Source organism: Macaca thibetana, chromosome 13 (assembly GCF_024542745.1).
Source record: "Macaca thibetana thibetana isolate TM-01 chromosome 13, ASM2454274v1, whole genome shotgun sequence".
In the NCBI taxonomy this organism is placed as follows: domain Eukaryota; kingdom Metazoa; phylum Chordata; class Mammalia; order Primates; family Cercopithecidae; genus Macaca; species Macaca thibetana.
Window position 1 is genome coordinate 70,117,568 of NC_065590.1, and position 19,248 is coordinate 70,136,815.

The window sequence follows — 19,248 nt, forward strand, 5'->3', positions numbered from 1 at the left end:
GGTTTAGTGGCATTAAATGTGTTCACATTGTTGTGCTTTCATCATCACCATACATCCACAGATTACTTTTCATTTTGCAAAACTGAAACTTTACACCCATTAAAGAACCCTATTCTCCCCTCCCTACAGCCCAATCAACTACCATTCTACTTTCTGTCTGTATATTTGACTGCTCTAGGTGCCTCATATAAGTGTAATCATACAGTATTTACCCTTTTGTTACTGGCTTCTTTTACTCAGCATAATATCCTCAAGATTTATCCATGTTGTAACATGTCAGAATTTCTTCTTAAGGCTGACTAATTAATTCCATTGTTGTGTACACCACATTTTGTTTATCCATTTATCCATCAATGGACACTTAGGTCGCTTCTACCTTTGGACTGTGGTAAATAATGCTGCTGATGAACATGGGTGTACAGCTGTTGATTTTTAAATATTTGTCTTATGTATAGTCTCATTATTTGAATGTGGTTTTTTGGGGGGTTGATTGCTTTTATTTTTCACCTTTTGGGCTGTTTATTCTATTTTAATTTCTAATTCGTAAATGCCCATTAAAGACTATTTTGCTGACAATACAGCTTTCAAAATACCTCTACTATTTTGTCATCCAAGAATAAATATACTGAGCTATCTGATGGTTTGAGAGTCTAGAATGGAGAAGGCACACACTTTTTCCTTTTGGGGGGCCACTTGGCCTAAAAAGTATAGAACACTAAAGAGAGCCAGCGGCTCTCTTTAACCTCCCACTGCTTTCAGTTTTCTCCTGCATCCTGTATTGCTGCCCTCACACTATTTGGTTAAAAACATTCATCATTTTACTTTACTTTTTATTTTGTGTGTGTGTGTTTTTTTCTATTTAAAAACCTTTTGTTGGCTGGGTGCAGTGGCACACGCCTGTAATCCCAACACTTTGGGAGGCTGAGGTGGGCGGATCACCTCAGATCAGGAGTTCGAGACCAGCCTGTCCAACATGTTGAAACTCCATCTCCACTTAAAAAAAAATACAAAAATACAAAAATGAGCCAGGTGTGGTGGCATGTGCCTGGAGTGCCAACTACGCTGGAGGCTGAGGCAGGAGAATTGCTTGAACCTGGGAGGCAGGGGCTGCTGTGAGCTGAGATCATGCCACTGCATTCCAGCCTGGGTGACAGCAAGACTCCGTCTCAAAAAAAAAAAAAAAAAAAAGCAACATTTTGTTGAGGAACAATTTATACACCATAAAATGCACAGATCTTAACTGTATATTTTTCCGTTTTGACAAATGCATACACCTGTGTAACCTATAAGCCTGTAAAGATATAGAACATTTTGCTCTTTCAAGCTCCTTTCCAGTCAATGCCTCCTCCCCACTGATCAGAAGCAACTAGTGCTCTGAGTTGTATCCCCATAGTTTAGTTCTTCCTGTTTTTAACCTTCATATGAATGGAATCAGACAGTAGGTACTCTGTTGTATTTAATTTCTTCATTCAAAATAATATCTTCTGGGAAAACTTTATTTGTTGCTCATACCAGCAGAGAATTCCTTTTTATTGCTGAGTCGCAGTCCATTGTATGAATATGCCACAATATGTTTATCCATTCTTCTGTTGTGGTCCTTTGAGTTGTTTCTAGTTATGGAATATTGTGAATAAATACGCTATGAACAGCTGCAGTGCAAGTCACCTACGGGGTGCTATTTTAACTGCTTTATCTGCTGCATCTCATTTACCCTCACAATTAAACTCTGTGGTTGATACTGTTGTTATCCTGATTTTATAACTGAGATTATTCCCATGTTAACCATTAATTTACACAGACGATTCAGCTATTCGGCGGGACAGATTTGAACCTAGGCAGTCAGACTCCACAGATCTTGCTAATAAATAGACGTTGTGTGATGTAAGATGTTTTGGTCAAATAACGTTTTTGGGCTTTAGAAGGCTGGAAATTTATGTAAGGAGTGTAACAAAGGTAAATCTATTTTGGTCTCTTTAGATTTCTTCGCAAGACTATGGAAAGGAAGTGGACCTCTACGCTTTGGGGCTAATTCTTGCTGAACTTCTTTATGTATGTGACACTGCTTCCGAAACATCACAGGTAAAATGATCTCAAAGAAAGAATTAAATAAGAAAAATTATTGACTACTACCTTCAGAGTGCTGCTGCAGACAGTTCTTGCTGTCACGTGAGGATGGGCTTGAGTATATTAGTATCTGACTGCAAATGAAATATGAATTTTCTGTCTTTCAAGGTTTGGCAAAGACCAAACACTTTGTTAAAAACCAGAAACTTTGATCTTCCCTGGAAGGTAGTACATCTCATAAGACTCGTAAGACTTGTCAGTCAGTAAAATTTTATTGATTGACTGCTTTGTGTTAGACACTGTGCTAAGTGCTATAAGGGTTGCAAAATACACAAGCCTTGGCTGGGCACAGTGGCTCACCCCTGTAATCCCAGCTTTGAGAGGCCAAGGCGGGCAGATCACTTGAAGTCAGGTGTTTGAGACAAGCCTGGCCAACGTGGTGAAATCCCATCTCTACTAAAAAATACAAAAATTAGCTGGGTGTGGTGGCGCACACCTGTAATCCCAACTACTCAGGGGGCTGAGGCAGGAGAATCGCTTGAACCCGGGAGGTGGAGGTTGCAGTGAGCCAAGATCACACCACTGCACTCCAGCCTGGGTGACAGAGTGACATTCCATCTCTAAATAAATAAATAAATAAATAAAGCCTTGTTCTCAAGGAGCTTATTTTCTAAAAGGGAAGATAATATAAGAGAATGCCGTAAGCATTTTAGGAGAAGGCATGAAGTCTGTGGAAGCAGCTGGGAGGGAGATCTTTCCAGCTGTAAGGACTTAGGTTTCATGGAGACATCTAAGCTGGGCTCTGAAGGATCTGTTGGCTTCTCATAGTCCAAAACAGAAAGGGTGATTCTAGCATGGAGGTGGGAATGTATGGAGTGTATCTGGGGACAGCAGGCAGTGTAAGTTGTATTGGAATATATAAGTTACAAGGAAGTAGTAGCTGGTGAGACTAGAAAGATAGGTTGGGCTAACTTAAGGAAAAAATGTGGACTTTCTTGCTTAGGCAGTGGGGAGTCACTAAAGGCAGTAGGCAACTAGATATCCTACTCTTTTTTTTTTTTTTTTTTTTGAGATAGAGTTTCACTTTTATTGCCCAGGCTAGAATGCAATGGCACGATCTCGGCTCACTGTAACTTCTGCCTCCAAGGTTCAAGCAATTCTCCTGCCTCAGCCTCCCGGGTAACTGGGACTAAAGGCATGCACCACCATGCCTGGTTAATTTTCTTGTATTTAGTAGAGATGGGGTTTCACCATGTTGGTCAGGCTGGTCTCAAACTCCTGACCTCAAGTGATCCACCCACCTCGGCATCCCCAAGTGTTAGGATTACAGACGTGAGCCACTGCACCCAGCTGTATATCCTACTCTTAAGCTCAGGAAAGGGAACCTTCCTGGAGTCAATAACCTTATCCTCTGTGAAACAGTTAGAAGTACCTATCACTTAGGGCTCCAAAACGCATGAAGGTAGATGGTGAAGATGATGCACTTAACACTTCACGTCATAATGCAAGGATGGTTATTAAAGTGGGGGTAGGGTAGGAGACAGGGAATCCTGTATGCTTCTTGTCTAGAGACTTTCCCAAAAATCTGGAAATATCCTACATTTCAGGTGTCCTCAGCCTTTAGTTCTGTTTGTTTTTCCTAATATATACCTATCTTTTTTTTTTTTTTTCAGCTTTTTCAAGACCTACGGGGTGGCACCATCTCAGATGTGTATGATAAAAGAGAAGTAAGCACCTGAAAATCATCAGAATTTTATTTATTTCAGTGTTTTATTTCTTACTGTTGACTCTCACTGTCATTGCAGAAAACTCTTCTAAAGAAATTACTCTCAAAGAAACCTGAGGACCGACCTAACACATCTGAAATACTAAGCACCTTGACTACGTGGAAGAAAAGCCCAGAGAAAAAACGACATACATGTTAGAGCCCTTCTGAAAAAGTATCCTGCTTCTGATATGCAATTTTCCTTAGATTATCTAAAATCTGCTAGGGAATATCAATAGATATTTACCTTTTAATGTTTCCTTTAATTTTTTTACTATTTTTACTAATCTTTCTGCAGAAACAGAAAGGTTTTCTTCTTTTTGCTTCAAAAATATTCTTACATTTTACTTTTTCTTGGCTCATCTCTTCATTCTTTTTTTTTTTTTTTAAAGACAGAGTCTCGCTCTGTTGCCCAGGCTGGAATGCAATGATCCAATCTCGGCTCACTGCAACTTCTGCCTCTTGGGTTCAAGTGATTGCCTCAGCCTCCTGAGTAGCTGGATTACAGGCATGTGCCACCCACCCAACTAATTTTTATATTTTTAATAGAGACAGGGTTTCACCATGTTGGCCAGGCTGGTCTCAAACTCCTGACCTCAAGTAATCCACCTGCCTCAGCCTCCCAAAGTGCTGGGATTACAGGCATGAGCCACTGCGCCCAGCCTCATCTCTTTGTTATAAAGATGGAAAAAACGCCCCCAAATTTTCTTTTTATGCTATTAATGAATCAATCAACTCATACCTATTTATTAAATTTCTACTGCTTTTAGGCCAAAAAAAATAAGATCGTTCTCTGCCTCACATAGCTTACAAGCCAGTCGGAGAAATATGGTACTCATAAACAAAAACAAAAAAAAGTGATGTACAACCACTTTGGAAAACAATTTGGCATTATCTAGTAAAGTTGAATCCATGTATACCCGTAAAACGGTCAATTCTGTTCCTACATACATGCTTACAAGAATGTCCATAAAACCCTATTTATAATAGCCAAAAGAACAGGGAACAACCATAATGCCCATCAAAAGAAGAATGGATTAAAAAATTTATATTCACACAAAGGGGTACTATATAGTATTGAAAACAATTGAATTACAGCTAAATGTAATAACGTAACACAATACAACTCTTGGGAACATAATGTTAAGCGAACAAAGCAGGTTTTCAGAAAATATATGCAGAATAATTCCATTTATATAACGTTCCAGAGCATGCAAAACTAAATCATTTTCTATATGAAACCCAACAAATGTGATGAGACAACAATGGGAAGGAAGAGAATGAGAAATACTTAATTCTGGATGGTGGTTGTCTTTCAGGGCGGGGAATTATGTGATTGGGGAAATGGACTTTCAAAGGTAACGGTAACTTCCTTAAACTGGATGGTAGGTCCACTAGTGTTTGCTGCATAGTTTTACATTTTATCTTAAATACATTTTTTATCTATTTTATCAACCGCTTTAAAGACAATTGTGCTGTAAGGCAGTGGCTAAAAACAGAAAATAGTCCATCGGGAAGGGTGAGATGGCTTTCTACTGAGCACAGGGCTAGAAGTGACAGCCCAGTGGGCCTTCCAAGTATATGCCAGGGTGTTAGATGAGTAGAGAGGAGACCACCCAGGAAGTCTGGACAAGGGGCCTGGTATGAGCTCTGGAGAAGAGATATTTGAGGAACACCGGGTATGCTAGTTTGTTGTCCTGAATTGCTGTAGAGAATGCTGAAAGATAATCTAAATTGCATCTTAGAAGACCCTGAAGGTTAATTTGAACTTAGGGCAATTGTTTTAGTTTGTTTTCTTATTGCCATAAATGGATACTTGAGGCTGGATAATTTATAAGGAAAAGAGATTTCTATGACTTACGGTTCTGCAGGCTGTACGAGAAGCATGGCACCAGCATCTGCTTCTGCTCAGGCTGCTTCCACTCATGGAGGAAGGTGAAAGACAGCAGATGTGCAGAGATCATATAGCAAGAGAGGCAGCAAGAGAGTGAGGGAGAAGGGCCAGGCTCTTTTTTAACAACCAGCTCTTGAGGGAACTAATAGATTGAGAACTCCTTGCTTCCCCTCCCCAGCACACCCCACCCCCAGGACGGCATTAATCTATTAATGAGGGATCTTCCCCCATGACCCAAACACTTCCCATCAGGCCCCACCTCCAACATTGGGATCAAATTTCGACATGAAATTTTGGGGGACAAACATCCAAACTATAGCAGCAACCAACCACCATTCTAAAACTGCCATGTGAGTTTAGGATTTTAAAAAAGGGCCACATTTAGGTTAAACAAAAAGTGAAAATACAGTAAGAGAAAATACTTTCATAAAGGCTTTAAAAAGTGTTCATAAAAAGCAGTTCCTACATTTTTCACGTAAGGTTCATCAATAGATGCTAAAACTATTAGATGAAAATCTGTTGTGGAATAGGAATCTTCACAAGGATTTAAATATAATCCTACAGAAGATATATCAGTTATACAGGGGAAAATGTACCTTTACAATGGTCACCACAATAACCAAGTGATTCAATTTAGCAGCACCCAAGGTGGAACACCCTAACATTATGCCCCTCCTGATGTGATTTAAGAATTTTACTTATTTAGTTTTCTTGCACAAAGTGTTAAACTGGAATTTAAGCATGAGGAAATTATTAGACAAATCATGAATGTAGTCATTCTATAAGATGATTGACTTGGGCTTCTCAAAAAGTCAGTGTCATGAACAAAAAAAAAAAAAGAGAGAGAGAGACTTGTAAGATCTAATGACCAAATGCAATCAATGCTTGAATCTTCATTGTATCCTGGATATTCAAAGAGACAAAAGCTGGACACAGTAGCTCATGCCCGTTATCCTAGCATTTTGGGAAGTCAAAATGGGAGGATGGCTTGAGCACAGGATTTCGAGACTAGCCTGGGCAACACAGTGAGTTCTCATCTCTACAAAAAATCAGAAAAAATTAGCTGGGCATGGTAGCATGCATCTGTGGTCCCAGTTACTTGGGAGGGTGAGGTGGGAGGATCACGTGAGCCTAGGAGGTCAAGGCTGCAGTAAGCCATGATCATGCCACTGCATTGCAGCCTGGGTGACAGAGTGAGAGCCTATCTAAATAATAATTTTAAAAAATACAAAGAAAACAACAACCCAGCAAACAGCTATAAAGATATCTTGGGGACAATTGAGAACATTTGAATATAGACTGCGTATTAGTTAACAATGCCAAATAACTGTTTTCTCAGGTGTGATAATAGTATATGCAGAAAATGTTTTGTTTTGTTTGTTTGTTTGTTTCGAGACAGAGTCTCACTCTGTCGCCCAGGCTAGAGTGCAGTGGCGCAATCTCGGCTCACTACAACCTCTGCCTCCCAGGTTCAAGTGATTCTCCTGCCTCTGCTTCCTGAGTTGCTGGGATTACAGGCACCTGCCACCACTTCAGGTTAATTTTTTTCTATTTTTAGTAGAGACGGTATTTCACCATGTTGACCCAGCTGGTTTTGAACTCCTGACCTCAGGTGATTCACTTGCCTTGGCCTCCCAAAGTGCTGGGATTACAGGCATGAGTCACCGTGCCTTTCCAAAAGTGTTTATTTTTAGGCAATGCATGCACAAATATTTAGAGGCCAAGTGTGTCATGATGTCTGCAACTTTCAATGTTCAGTAAAAATCAACATGGAGAGAGAAAGAGGACACACATGTGGCAAAATATTAGCCATTGAACAATTGGCAAATCTAGATGACAGTACACAGGTGTTTTTGTATTATTCTTTGAACTTTTCTGTAGATTTGAAAATGTTCTGCGCAGAGAGAAATCTTTTTTTTTTTTTTAAATCAGGTTTTAATGAGGCTATATTCAAAAGAAACACTAAATGATGTGGCCAGTTAGTGAGAATGTAGCCTTATCTTTACCTGACCTCATTTTAATATTCCTACTCTGGCTGGGCATGGTGGCTCATGCCTATAATCCCAGCACTCTGGGAGGCCGAGACGGGTGGATCACCTGAGGTCAGGAGTTTGAGACCAACCTGGCCAACATGGTGAAACCCCCTCTCTACTAAAAATACAAAAATTAGCTGGGTGTGGTGGCGGGTGCCTGTAATCCCAGCTACTCGGGAGGCTGTGGCAGGAGAATCGCTTGAACCCAGGAGGCGGAGGTTGCAGTGAGCCGAGATCGCGCCACTGCACTCCAGCCTGGGTGACAAGAGTGAAACTCAGCCTCAAAAAAAAAAAAAAAAAAAAAAAAAGATATATATATTCTACTCCTATGAAATGAATATAGCATTTCTTAGCAACTTCTATTTATCTGTGAGTATATATTTTCTTGGCCTCAAAATTAAAGTAAAAAAGTATCCTCTTACTCAGGAGGACAGGGGCAAGAGCCTGGGACCTTATTTGGTAATTAAAATGCACACATACACACACACACACACATACAGAAATTTTGAGAGCCATTTTAATATAATTGCCTTATTAGAAACATACCTTTTACGGAATGTTTGTCACTAAACCACATATTATTTAAATATGTACATGTTTAACATAAATACATACATAAAATTCACATGCATACTTAACACTTATGTTAAATATATTCACTGTATGTATATATGTACACAATATATGCACATATATGTGTGGATATGTGGTATGTGTGCATGTGTGTGTATGGCCAGCTACATGATTTGTGGGACTAAGGGCAAAATGAAACTGTAGGGCCCTCATTCAAAAATTAGGTGTGGGATGCTTCTAAGCACAGTCTTGTGTAATTGCACAGGTTGCATGTCCATGAAGCCATCCTGTGTGTGTACATATATGTGTGTGTGAATATATATTTTATATAATACATATATATGCATGTATGTATCTGAGAAGAAATGTTTAAAAGACTACATATAAGCTCTTCCAGGTCTCTACTATCTGTTAACTAACTAGAGACATAACTCACAACATCCATTGCCCACTGAGTGTTCACCATAATTTGAGATTCTTGGCATGTTAACTTTTCATTACAGAATATTGAATAATTTCAATATGATTCATACTTATTTAAATTTTTTTATGTTCAAACATACACAAAAATAGAATAATGAAACTCTACCCATCACCCAACTTCAACAAATGTCAATACTTTACCTTTCTTAATACATCTAACCCCTTACTTTTTGTTTGTTTCTTTTGGTAAAGTATTTAATTGTAATTTTTTTAAAAAAGAAACAGGATCTCACTCTGTCACCCAGGCTAGAATACAGTGGCATGATCACAGCTCCTTGTAACCTCGAACTCCTAGACTCAAGTGATCCTCCTGCTTCAGCGGCTTAAGTAGCTGGGACTACATGCATACACCACACACCCAACTAATTTTTAAATTTTTTGTGGACATAGGGTCTTGCCATGTTTCCCAGGCTGGTCTCAAACTCTTGGCCTTGAGCGATGCTCCTGCCTTGGTCTTCCAAACTGCTGGCCCTACTGGAATATTTTAAAGTAAAGCTCAGGTGTTACATCATTGCACTTGTAAGTACTTTAAAATGTATCTCTAGCAGATAAAGTCTTTTTTAACAAAACCACAGCATCATTGTCACACTCAAAAAATCCACAAGATTTCCTTGATTATCATATAATGGTCTGTATTGTTTCTATCTCAAAAATACAATTTTCTTTGTTGTTGAAATATAGATCCAACATTGCATTTGGTTGATATGTCTCCTTTACTCTGTAACATTTACCCCTGCGTTTTAGTTCTTCCTGGCTTTTATTTGTCCTGTGGAATTTCCTCCATTCAAGATTTGACTGATGGTATCCCCATAGTGTCCAGTTAGACCTAGAAGCTGGATTTGATCCTGGTTCATTTATTTTCTCCCAAGAATACTCCATAGGTGATGCTATATACTTTCTCTTGCATCGTTTCAGGAGGAACATGATGTCTGATTGTTCCACTTTCAGTGACTTTAATATTGATCAATGGGTTCTGGTGGTACCACCTACTACAAAGTTTCTCATCAGTCCTTCACCTGATGGTTTTAGCAGCTATTAATGATTGTTGCCTGGATCCATTATTTCATTTCAGGGGTTGTAAAATAGTGTTTTTCTGGTTCTGTCAAACCTCTTGCATTTATCAGCTATGATTCTTTAAGGAACTTTCTCTAAATCTGAATGGGAAAGATGGGATAAATATTTACAATTTTTAGAGTGAGTTAGTGCCCTAGCAACCTCCAAAGTTGACAAATGAGTATTTCTTTAAATCAAGGTATGGCCCACCCAATACTTTGAAACCAGCATGTTTAGAATGGAGCAGGAAGAAACTACATTTGAAAGGTCAGAAAGTGGAAAGACTAAGAGGGCCTGAACAATAAGAGGACAGAACCAAGAGGAGTTGGCAACTAACTGGATGTGGGGATTAAGGAAAGGTAAGCATCAAAGATTACCTCCAAGTTTGTTAGAAGGTGAGTAGCAGGATTCTGATGCCATTAAAGTAAATACAGGTCTCAGTCAAATGAACCCCAAGTGAAGGGGTGGCCTGCCCCTCCACACCTGTGGGTGTTTCTTGTTAGGTGGAACGAGAGACTCAAGAAAAGAAATGAGACACAAAGTATAGAGAAAGAAAAAGTGGGCCCAGGGGACTGGCACTCAGCATACAGAGGACCCACGCTGGCACCGATCTCTGAGTTCCCTCGGTATTTATTGGTAATTATCTTTACCATCTTAGAAAAGGGAAGTGGCAGGATAATAGGATCATCGTAGGGAGAAGGTCAACAGTAAGACATATGAATAAAGATCTCTGTGACGTAAGTTTAAGGAAAAGTGCTGTGCCTTGATATGCATATGTAAACATTTCTATAAACCTTTTTAGTGCATAAAGAGCAGCATTGCGCTAGCAAGTCCCACCTTCAGCCCTAAGGCGGTTTTCTCCTTTCTCAGTAAACAGAACATACAATCAGGTTTTACACCAAGATGTTCCACTGCCCAGGGATGGTCAGGAGACAGATGTTTTTCTCTATCTCAACTGCCAAGAGGCCTTCTTTCCTCTTACACTAGTCCTCCTCAGCACAGACCCTTCACAGGTGTCAGGCTGGGGGATGATCAGGTCTTTCCCTTCCCACGAGGCCATATTTCAGACCATCACATGGGAGAAACCTTGGAACGATACCTAGCTTTCCTAGGCAGAGGTCCCTGCAACCTTTGGCATTGTACATGTCCCTGGGTACTTGAGATTAAGAGAATGGTGATGACTTTTCACAAGCATACTGCCTTCAGGCACTTGTTTAACAAAGCATACCCTGCACAGCCCCAAATCCTTTAAACCTTGAGTCACCACAGCATGTCTCTTGCAAGGACAAGGTTGGGGGTAGGGTCACAGATTAACAGCATCTCAAATACAGAACAAAATGGAGTCTCTTATGTCTACTTCTTTCTATATAGACACAGTAACAGTCTGATCTTTCTTTTCCCCACACCAAGAGCCACATGTATTTGTGGGGTAGTTTATTTGTCTCCCGCTTTTACCTGTTACATGATTTTCAGTAATTTAGAACTTAAGCGAGTAGTGGGGCCACTGTATATCTATCAACATGGTGAGGTAGAGCACGTTTGGGAGGGAAGACGTTGAATCCCATTTGGTGATGGTGAGCTTGAGGTGCTGCCAGAAAATTGCACGGAAGATAGGAGGAGACTGTAGAAAATGCAAGATGGGAAAGGTCTCCACTTACATGTTAACTGTTTCTCTCTAAATGGCCATCCAGGCCTCAATGTCTACAGTTCTTGATCTGTGATTATGACATATCCAAATCTTACATTTCTTAAAAATAGTCATAGATGAAGGGATCACAGTTGATAGAGTTATGGTGATGTTATTGGCTTAAATTCTAAATCACTAGAAACTCTGTAATAGGCAAAACAGTGAGGCAAATAAAATGCTTCTCAAATATGCATGGCTCTTACGGGGTTAATTTGATTTGGACATGTATTAATTTCTTATCGCTGCTATAACTAACAAATTACCACAAACTTGGTGGCGTAAAACAACACACATTTATTCTCTTTCTGTTCTGGAGGCCAGAAGTCTAAAATGAGATTCCCTGGGCTGCAGTTCACTGGGCAAGGCCATGCTCCTCTGGAGGCTTCCGTGATGCTTCCCATATTCAGTGTTTCCTTAGGAAGCCCCTCCCATGCAGGTCTGCAGTTTTACCTTAACAGGCTTTTGCACTCAGTGGCTCTCTTCTGTGGTTTCTATCTGAAATTCTCTTCATTTTTCTAAAATAACAGCTTTATTGGGATATAATTCATATGCCATACAATTCACGCATACAGTATACAATTCAGTAGTGTTTACTATATTCAGAGTTGTGCAACCATCACTTTTCTCACCCCCAAAAGAAACCCTATGCCCATTAGTATTCACTCCATTTTTTCACAACTCTAGGTAACCACTAATCTACTCTCCATCTCTATAGATTTGCCCATGCTAGACATTTCATATAAATAGAATCATACATGTGGTCTTTTTCACTGAGTATAATGTTTTCAAGGTACATCCCAGCTGTGGCATGAATCAGCATCTCATTCCTTTTTATTGCCAAATAATATTCTATCATATGGATATGTCACATTTTATGTATCCATTCATCAGCTGATGGACATTTGGGTTGATTCTACTTTTTGGCTACTATGAATAATGCTACTGTGAACTTTTGTGTACAAATCTTACGTGGACATGTTTTCATTTCTCTTGGATGTATATTCCTAGGAGAATGGCTGGATCATAGGTAACTCTTTCCTCATAACTTTGCATATCAAAATTATATCCATCTTTTTAGAAGCCAAATTCAGTGTTATTTCCAAAGTGTTTAAACATCTCCTACTCAAAATGAATCTTCTCCCTAGTACTCCCATTGTTTAGTACCTAATTGTTCTTACCAGTTTGTCGTAGAGCTCAGTGATTCATACATAGCACTTTTCTTCATTATACTGCTAATTTCATTATATTGGAAGAATGGGGACAAGCTGTCACTCTTGTATACCACAAAGCAGTGAGTGCACTGCTATGAAGAAAGCAGGAACTCAAAGTTAAGAATTTTGAATGCTTGAGCCTGTAAAATGTGTCTAATAAATAATAATGTTCATTTTCAAATTTCAACAATTAAATGTTTAACAAATAACACTTGAAATAAATGTTTGTTAGAGAAACCAATTTGGTATGTTAAAGTATTTATTTTGAATTTCAGAAACTACAGTATTCTGGATTTTTAATTAAGAAAATAAGACATTTTAGAATTTCTAGATAGGACTTTGAAAATAAACAGCACAATATACACAAAAGTAAATGACAACATGACATTAAATTTTACATTGTTTTGCAGTTTCAAATTTCATATGAATGTTCTACAACAAATTTTAAAATTATTTTCAATGTTTTGCTTCCCTCGGTGCTCATTATTGCCTATTTATAAAGTCATAAAAGGCCTAAAAATAAGTTTTTACTCATACTGAAAGCCTGATTTTTTTTTTCTCCTTAAGATGGCGGTCTCTCACTGTGTTGCCCAGGCTGGTTTCAAACTCCTGGGCTCAAAGGATTCCCCACCTCAGGCCCCTGAGTAGCTGGGACCAAAGGCATGCACCACCACACCTGGCTGAAAGCCTGTACTTTTATCCTTCGATGGACAAGAATGGAGGGATATCTCCCACTCTCTAAGCTGGTCTCGTTCCAGTCCTAGGCCTGTAAATGTAGACCACAATCCTGGTGAAGTCATGGGTTCCATCAGTGTTATTCTGGCATTCGCAGCATAATTGTCATGAACATATTTAAAATATTTTAGGCCACTGAGCAGGTGTGGGTTGTCCTCATAGTAAGAGGAGAAAGGGAAGCCGGTTCCTGTCTAACTCCATTCCATCTGAAATTATCCATTTGGCTTTGGGATTTGACTGAATGTTGTTATGTTGGCTGAAATGACACCAAAGTATTGACTGTAATTGCAAGGGTAAAATGTACTCCTCTGTTTTATTAATAGCTACTAATAAAATTATATATATATATATATATATTTTTTTTTTTTTTTTGAGACAGGGTCTTGCTCTGTCACCCAGGCTGGAGTGCAGTAGCATGATCTCAGCTCACTGCAACCTCTGCCTCCCAGGTTCAGGCAATTCTCATGCCTCAGCCTTCTGAGTAGCTGGGATTATAGGCGTGCGCCACCATGCCCAGCTAATTTTTGTATTTTTAGTAGAGAGGGATTTCACCATGTTGGCCAGGTTGGTCTTGAACTCCTGGCTTCAAGCGATCTGCCTGCCTTGGCCTCCTAAAGTGCTGGGATTACAGGAGTGAGCCACTGCGCTCAGCCAATTTTATAATTTTTTTAAAACAAAAAAGTAAATATTAAACAATAGCATCCAACCATATAAACTTAAAATATTTTTTATATATATATATATTTACATTCATAAAAATAATTAGTTTTCTGGAGGAAGAACTGAGGCCCAGAAGTTAACTAGATTAGTGGTTCAAGCTAGGCTGCATTTTAGAATCAAGGGCAGTGATGCCCAAGTCACAGTAACTAATGGCATCAGAATCTCTTGGGATGGGACCCTTTTATTATTATTTTGTAAAGCTCCCCAAGTTAAGCTTGAAAAGTAAATTAGGTAATATTAAGTCAGAGATTAATACAAGTTGTACTAAGAGATTAATACAAGTTGTACTACTGATTATCTTACCCTAGCAAGTGTAGGTTAGTTTTTGCGATCTTCTTATGTATGCTGTTTCTAATAAAAGGGGTTGTTCTCTTGCTCAATCCAACTAAAAGGTGAGCTATAAAATCACACAGGTGATCACAACTCTATCCAAAGTATGGTGGCGCTCTATACTTAACCTCAGCGCTAGTTCTTATCCTCAGGTGCTCATCACTCATTCTTGGGACTTCAAAATAAATACAGATATCCAGAACCACCTGAGACTAGATGAATCAAAATCAATCACTAGGAGAGACGCCTGAGCATATGAACTTTTAAAAAGGTTCATGATTTTGATGCCTCACCCTGGATGGAGCTCTCTCATAGTATATGCCACATGGTATGTCCTTAGCTGTATTCAGTAAAATTACAGGGAAGGAGATTTCAGTTTAAGAGAAAACAAAACAATTTAGAGCTACCCAGTAATGGAATGGTTTTAAAGCAGTGAGCTCTCTGTGGCTGGAAGAATAAAGGCAAAGGTTGAACTATCACTTGCTGGGAATGCTATCAAGGGGTTTCCAAATTCAGTAAGTACTTGGATCACACGATATTTGAGTTTCCTCACAATTCTTAAGTTTCTCTAGCCAAAACTTCCAACAGATCACATATAATGGATATAGACATTGTCATGAAAACTCATGATTTTACCAGAAATTATCACAGTTATTTTGTTTGTAAAATGGATTAGAATTTAGTAGTACTGGTGGAACATTGCCTCTGACATCAGCCTTATTGAGGGGAATACTTTTCCCCTCCTCTTCATGCTTGGATGGAGGGAAGGGAAATTCTCCTTGCTCTTTCAAAGCAAGAAGTGTAGGAAAAAGCTCTCTGAATCCTCATTCATTCCTTCCCAACAGAGAACTGTCTCATCCCACAGGTGATACAAGAAGGAACTAAGCATGTGTGGTCCAGTCCCTGGTGGTTTCCCTGACCTTGAAAACTAACTGGTCTCAGAATGCAAAGATGGGCTCTGCCCCAACAAGACAGAGACCTGCTGTTCTCTCTAATCAGGGAGAAATTAATAGAGTGTTCAACTGGAGAAAAAGTCAACCTTCTTCTCTATTTCAGTTTATTCACTGATAAAGTGGATATTTTTCTCTTCCTCTGACTCCCATTTCTTATCTCTCAATTTGTTCCAAAGTGAAGAGGGGAATAAGATAGTTACCTGTTGGTGTCCTTAAACCCCTCATGTATCACAATACAGCAATAAATTGTAACTGTCCATCTCTATGATACTTGTGTTCTGAAATGCCATTGCATTATTTTTTTCAAGTCAGTGAACACTCATAAAGTACGAAAAGAACAAAACATTATATAAAGTCCCTCTTTCTTTACTGGCATAAAAAATTTTGGATTTCCAGCTGCTGAATTGTCCATCCCTAGGAAATAATAACACTTTTCGAGTTTCTACTTTATTGGGGATAATCTTAATCATGATCTGCAGAAGTTGGTCCTGGACAATTTGAAGATAGGTCTTCTTTATCTGTAAGTTATGTGAGGGAAATGAAAGATTAATACACCTTCTCCAGTAAACTATTCTAGAATATTATTTAAACATAACATGCATTTTTTGATCTGATGTTTTCTACTTATTCTGCTATACAAACCAGAAAAGATAAAAACAACAATAACCAAAAATACTTCACTCTCAAGTACAAAGTTCTTAAATACAAGTTAGCAAAGGTAGCTGGGGAAAAGGTGTTAGAAGGAGAAACACTTGGCTCTGTAAGACACCTAGTAAGTGTAAACCATTTCTATCCTTACAATGGAAAAAAAAAAAAAGGAATGGATTTCAACATATCTGATTTCTATGGTTTAGGGGTAATATTCTATCTAACTATATAAACATTAGCTCTTAAAAATTTAATATAAATTCTTTCGAATATCTGTAGCCAAAGAAAGAATCTTTAAAAATAAAGCACAAAACATTCATCATCCTCAGGTTATTCTAAAATTATTTCTTTTGAAACAAAACACTGAAAAATTCCCTTTCACACATTCAGTTTAAAAGTTAAATGCAATTTTCATAAAGCCTCAATTATTTCTATATCCACTATTTAAGACATTGGTCCCATATTGCCATTTGAATGGAATAAGAAATCTCCATTGTCAGTGGGGGAATGACTTTAACTAAAAATTGGAGAGTATTCATCTATTTTTAAAAAGTATAAAGCATTTTCTTACCTTCATAGGCTGTTCCACACCAAATACAATACAGATGTTCTTCTCTTAAATAACTAGTCAATATTTGTAATTTTTCCAGTACCTAGATATAGGATACAAGCACATTAATACTTTACATTGAACAGAACCTTGGTTTTCTGGCTCTTAGATCATGCTGAATTAGCTCAAGGCTGTAAATATTCTGCTATACTCTGGAATAGTTATTAGAAATGTCAAGGGCAGAACTGATATATTTGAATGTGTTCCAGTTCATTAGCCACCCTGAGATTTTCACAAGTCTGCCAGACACAATAGAGACTGCTTGTTAACATTGAGAAAATAGTTTTTGGATGGCCTTATTATAATCAGCATCCTTTAAAGGCTTTTTCTACTTTCAAGGCATCTACCTCCCCCAGATAAGGTGAAGGTGAATATTGCCTCCTTTTGCCACAAAAGTTCTCATCAGTGGTCTCCCAATTAAGTGGAATATAGATTTTTCAAATTGTGAATGTTTTCTACAAAATTATTACACTCAGGTAACCATAGGGGTGTATTTTCCTTTCTTGAATAATCTCCATTTCCTTTTTTTTTTTTTTTTTTTTTTGAGACAGGGTCTCGCCCTATCACCTAGGCTGGAGTGCAGTGGCATCATCTCGGCTCACTGCAACCTCTGCCTCCCGGGCTCAAGTGATCCTCCTGCCTCAGCCTCCCAAGTAGCTGGGATTATTGGGTGCCCCACACCTGGCTAATTTTTATATTTTTAGTAGAGACTAAAATACACCACCATGTTGGCCAGGCTGGTCTTGAACTCCTGACCTCAACTGATCCACCAGTCTTGGTCTCCCAAAGTGTTTGGATTACAGGTGTGAGCTACCGCACCCAGCCTCCATTTCCTTTTGATTGTGTTTTTTTGTTGTTTATGAGTAGGAGAAAAAAAGTACACATTAGAATCACTTGTAGAAGTTTTGCAGGAAATAAGGTATAAATTAAAATAATTTACATTTGTTGCTAATTCATCATCTGAACTGTAGCTGAGATGAGAGGACAAATGGAAGCTAAAGGGAAAAATTATATGTAAGTTTTCATTTGGGGTTAGTAAAATAATCCTGCAATGCAGTACCTCTCAACCAGGGGTTATTTTTCCCCTCTGGGACATTTAGTAATGTCTGGAGAGGGTTTTGGTTGTCATAAGCAAAAGTGCAACTGGTATCTGGTGGGCAGAGGCCAGAGATGCTGCTAAACATCTTGCGAAAAACAGGACAGCTCCCCACAACAGTGGATTACCACAACTCAAAGTGTTAATGTTGCCAAGGCTGAGACACCCTATGAAGGAAATGGTGCCAAAGCATACGCTTAAATCTTCACTCTTATATTCATCTTCATCCTGTTCTTTTTCCTCTTCATCTTCTTCAGTCTCCTCTTCAAGCCTCAACCAGTACCATGCTTCCCTGGGAACCTGAATATTCTGAAAATACAGAAGTATTCTCAATTAAACATACTAAACATAAGAGCATGACAAATATGTTCATGTCAACATGAATTCATTCTTTCAATACGTATTCACCGAGTGTGGCTTTAAGAGTAAAAACACTTTATAAAATTTATATATTTATAAATTTATATATTTATAAAAATATATAATTTTATATAAATTATCACAGATCAGAAGTGCACATTACATGAAAGCTTTAATGAGTAGATAAGCCAGGCTTGGAGTTCTTAGTTTTTTTAAAATATATATATATACACACACATATATAAATATGTATATATATACACACACATATATATGAAATCACAGTGGGCACCAAAACACTTTACTAAACTGAAAGCTGGTAAAAGGCTTACTTTCTGGGCATCCAATTGTTGACAGGCTCGCTGGCTTCTTCTGAGATCTCCTTCTAGCTTCATTTCATCTTGCTTATTTTTAAGTCGCATTCTAATTGAAGGAAAAATTGTACACTGAAGGTCTACATTCTCTTTAACCATTTTATATGCCCAAGTACCAGAGAACATACCACAATAAAGAGGAAATAAAACCAAAACCAGCTCAAAAACAGCTTTACCGAAACTGTTCTGCAGCTTTTTCTTCAGCTTGGTTTTTCATGTGAATCTTTTTTCTGTAGCTTTCCAATTTTTCCTCTGCTTTCCGTTTTAATGATGCCTCATGACCAATGCCACTTTTCCCTATTCAAACCAAAAATTCTGATGAGAAACATACTGACTTGTATGTACAGATTAAATGCAATTCTCACTTGAGTACTATCACTCACAAATCATTTGAATACACTAATAGTAGAAAACACTAAGGTTTTTAAGCCCAAAACATAATCTGATTTTTACAAAGATTATTAATCTCATAAGATAGTAATACTATGAACAATTTTTCGAATCAGAAAAACAGTATTAACTGTTATAGTTTTACTTAAGTATGATGAATAAAGTATATCTTTTTCTCTTGAATTCATCCAATGTATTAAGCAAAACATTTGGTAGGTAAATCTGTCTCAGAACACTTTTATTCTATTTTATTTTTATAGAGACAGGCT

At 38.2% G+C, this 19,248-nt stretch overlaps 2 protein-coding genes across 8 annotated transcripts in view; one reads left to right on the plus strand and one right to left on the minus strand.

Moving 5' to 3' along the window:
* Positions 1-12,996, plus strand: part of EIF2AK2 (eukaryotic translation initiation factor 2 alpha kinase 2) — a 60,768-nt gene extending 47,772 nt beyond the window's left edge. For 3 of the 6 annotated variants that reach the window (XM_050753357.1, XM_050753356.1, XM_050753358.1), the window contains exons 15-17: positions 1,978-2,079; positions 3,738-3,791; positions 3,870-12,996. In XM_050753357.1, the coding sequence (XP_050609314.1) occupies positions 1,978-2,079; positions 3,738-3,791; positions 3,870-3,989 (276 nt within the window). In that variant the 3' untranslated portion in view covers positions 3,990-12,996. The remainder of the gene's footprint in view (positions 1-1,977; positions 2,080-3,737; positions 3,792-3,869) is intronic. The other 3 variants (XR_007718657.1, XR_007718658.1, XM_050753360.1) reach the window with 3 other exon arrangements.
* GPATCH11 (G-patch domain containing 11) overlaps positions 11,764-19,248 on the minus strand; it is a 121,057-nt gene continuing 113,572 nt past the window's right edge. Inside the window, exons 6-10 of one of the 2 annotated variants that reach the window (XM_050753395.1) lie at positions 18,766-18,886; positions 18,548-18,638; positions 18,051-18,164; positions 16,721-16,802; positions 11,764-16,019 (exon numbers count right to left, since the gene is read on the minus strand). In XM_050753395.1, coding sequence (XP_050609352.1) covers positions 15,964-16,019; positions 16,721-16,802; positions 18,051-18,164; positions 18,548-18,638; positions 18,766-18,886 — 464 coding nt within the window. In that variant the 3' untranslated portion in view covers positions 11,764-15,963. The remainder of the gene's footprint in view (positions 16,020-16,720; positions 16,803-18,050; positions 18,165-18,547; positions 18,639-18,765; positions 18,887-19,248) is intronic. The other variant, XM_050753396.1, reaches the window with a different exon arrangement.